Here is a 3,261-nt window from a genome sequence, read left to right as displayed (position 1 = left end):
TGTGCAGCATCCGCGCATGAATCTGACTTGTCGGCGACGAATGGCTCCAGACTGTGATTTAAAGAATAGACATAAAAAAACATCCATCAACCTACCCCTTGAGATGGTGGTCTAGCTTCAAGTACCATGTGAGGTAGTTCTTCGTTTCTACTCAACACGACGACATCTTCATCCTTCTCGTTAACACTATCAGTTCGAGCGATTGGGACCGCCTTTTCGGTTGACACAGCTTGCAGAGCTGCAATCCGATCTTTGATAGAAGCGCCTGCGTCGATCGGCTCTCGTTTTCCTTTGGCATCCAATTCAACGTTAACCACTACGGTCTTCGCCTTCTGCTCATCCTTTGGCGTTGACAACTGTTCAGCGCTGTGCGAAACTTTCATAGACTTTTCTATCATAGTCATTGGTTCAGCTTCGTCTTCACTGCAGAGAGAATACGGAACATCGGCATCGCTCTGAAAACACAATCACAAAACCGCTAAAACTCGTATTGGTACCTCGACGGAGTCGGTTCTCTTTCTCAAATCATCGACAGCCTTAGTAGATGGAGATTCAATTACCGTGATGATCTCTGATGAAGCAGGCCCACTTCCGTTGCTGCCAACAGTTTTGAGCTGGAAGCCATCAGTATCTTTGACACCAAGCTGAAAATATAAATTTAAGATGATATAGGAAACCGGCGTTGTACCTCAGCAAAAAGATCTTCATTGTGCTTGGTCTTTGCATCGAAATATTCGCGATCCAACGACGACATCGACGACTGTTCTTTTGCACAGAAAGCGTTCTCAGTTTCTTCTGTGGTTGTGTTGGCAGTTGCCGGCGCGGCAGCAGGCTTCTCTTTATGTTTAGCTTCTTGTTCAGCAACGAATTCTGCCAGCTGCTCTTTGCCGTTAGCAATTATGCTACTGTGAGTGGAAGTGCTTCTGAATATGACGTTTGTGACTTCAGCCTCTTCATGCTCTTCTGGTTTGGTTGACGAAAACACTTGATCTATTTTGTTCTGATTCTCTTGAATTTCTTCCAAAACTTGAGCGTAAATTGACTTCGAAGGCGAACCATCTCCTCTAGCTTGTGTTCGGCAAAGTTGACAGCTGTATCGAACTTTTCGATCAGCTTCTTGATTGGTGGCCCAGTGGTCGAATCTTCAGCCACCACAGTTGTTCTCTCGACGGGCACTGGAGGCGAAGAAACTTTCCGCAGCGTCGCGTGCACTTTCGCCTTTTCGGAGGCGTTTCTGAAATGGAAAGTGTTTGGGGAAGATCATGACCGTAGATTGTGAGAATAGTCGTTGAGAATCGGTTCGAAACGAGAAGCATAAGAAAACTCACTGTGCTTCAGGAACAGTTGTATTGGCGTGCGACACTGATTCGAAAACAGCTTCAAAAGCAGCAGTGATGGATTCGGTCATCACGATTGGTGCGACATATGAAGTTTCAGCAGCCTTGAAGTTGTTCTCCACAGTGGCTTTTTCCACAACCATTACATCTGTGACTAGTGCTCCATCAATATTATCACTTACTGCAGCGATTCTCTGCTCGACTTCGAAGACATCATCATCTAGCTCCATTTTGGTTTTACCATCGATTTCATCTTTGTCGATTTGGGCTCCTACTGGAGACGAATTGTCAGATCGAGCCTATAATGTATATTTTTTTAATTCAAAGGATTTTCTCCAACTTACATCTCGTCCAGAAGCCCATCCTTCGTCATCAGTCATAGAGGATTGCTGTACGAGAGACCGTTGAGATGAAGAGTTGTCAGACTTGCTAAGATCGGATGTTGGTCCACCAGTTTTGTCATCACAATCTGTCGAAATGGCAATCGACTTCTCTTCCGATCTAGCTGGGGAGACAGATTCCGAGTGAATTGGAGTAGCAGTGGTTTGTGTGGCGACGTCACTTTCCATGGAAGTAGACATCAGTGGTGGAATTTCGTGGTATTCGTATTGGTATTGCTCAGGATCCGCAATCAGGCGGAATCTACACATCATACTTCCGTCCATTGAAACCATGAAACGTTTGACTTTGGGAAGCTCGAACACTTCTCTTCTATAATTAGAAAAAGGTTAGAAACTTCTTAAATCGCAAGTTTCCTTACTTCGTAAGATTTTTGACAGAGAAAATAGCATTGAGCTCGTCGGCTGTAAGTTGGCGTTGGGTTTCCTTATGGTACACTTTTCTGAGATCATGCCAAGTGAACTCGTGACCGTTCTTCCCCAATCGAGAAACGGCTGCCAGGAAAGCGCCGAAGCCATCCTGAAAGAATTGAATGTTGATAAGAAAACCAAATAGGATAAAACTCACAACGTGTGGCAGGAACTTGATCGATGTTGTCGACTGTGTCCGATTCTTCTTGCTACCGACCGAAGCGGTGCTTTTGTTTCGTTTAGCGATCCTTCCACGCGCCATTGGGATGCTGAATGAAAGAGATGAAACCGAAAAATGAGCCTATAGGAGGATCAAGACAAATGCCAGGTGCAAAGCAGCCGGCGACTGTACCAGCCAGTACAAAATCGAAATAAAAGTTTTTTTCGAAGAGGAATCCAAAACATCTGTCATCAGCTCAACGCCCATAAAATGCATATCGGTTTTCCTATCTTCCCACACACTCGTGAAGAGAGAAGGCGTTAAAAACAGTGGCGGAATGGAAGGCAATAACACATTTAATCGAGTGCAATTTGGCATCATGCTCCTCACCTTTGCGTATCCGTCATTGTCGTTGATATAACTGCGGCTAAATTATGTAACAAAGTATTCGTTCACAACTCTGAAAAAGAACCAAGTGAAAAAAATTCAACAAAAAATACAAGACAAAAGCGGAAACGGAGGAAGCACACGATTTTCAAGGTATCTGATTTCAATTGAGTAATATAATAGGAGAAACCACTAAAATTATAATCTTTGAAGTTTTTCAATAGAGGGATCGAATACACGATGCGAGAGCGGTCTCTCAGAAGAATGGTGGCTAGATTTTGTGGTGAAGATAACCCAAAATGTGGAACAGTGCGAAAACAGGCGCGTGTTTCGGTCGATGTCCGATTTCAACAGCTGTTAGGGGACTTTTTTTTGGGGAAGTCATGAAAATTACAGAGAAGTTTCATATTTTCAGTGAAAAGCAACACAATTTAGTTTGAGAGTTCAAAATTCAAAATAGGCGGTGCAATTGAGAAGTGTGTAAACACCGTTACGCCATAAGGAACAAAAGAAGTACAGTAATCTCAGGTTTATTATTTTTCCATTACTCTAGCATGCAGCCATCGGA

At 43.6% G+C, this 3,261-nt stretch overlaps 1 protein-coding gene across 1 annotated transcript; it reads right to left on the bottom strand.

The window, feature by feature from the left end:
* Window positions 1–86: 86 nt before the first annotated feature.
* Window positions 87–2,713, bottom strand: CBG24562 (the record flags this gene model as incomplete). The annotated part of the gene is made up of 8 exons (XM_045241066.1): window positions 87–455; window positions 498–644; window positions 689–1,000; window positions 1,057–1,234; window positions 1,329–1,636; window positions 1,682–2,048; window positions 2,098–2,415; window positions 2,697–2,713. The coding sequence occupies 8 exons, from the start codon at window positions 2,711–2,713 to the stop codon at window positions 87–89; spliced, it is 2,016 nt and encodes a 671-aa protein (XP_045091365.1).
* Window positions 2,714–3,261: the final 548 nt, after the last annotated feature.

Source organism: Caenorhabditis briggsae (assembly GCF_000004555.2).
Source record: "Caenorhabditis briggsae AF16 supercontig from assembly CB4, cb25.NA_190, whole genome shotgun sequence".
Lineage (NCBI taxonomy): Eukaryota > Metazoa > Nematoda > Chromadorea > Rhabditida > Rhabditidae > Caenorhabditis > Caenorhabditis briggsae.
The sequence above is the reverse complement of the archived record's forward strand: the minus strand, read 5'-3'. Positions and strand labels throughout refer to the sequence as shown.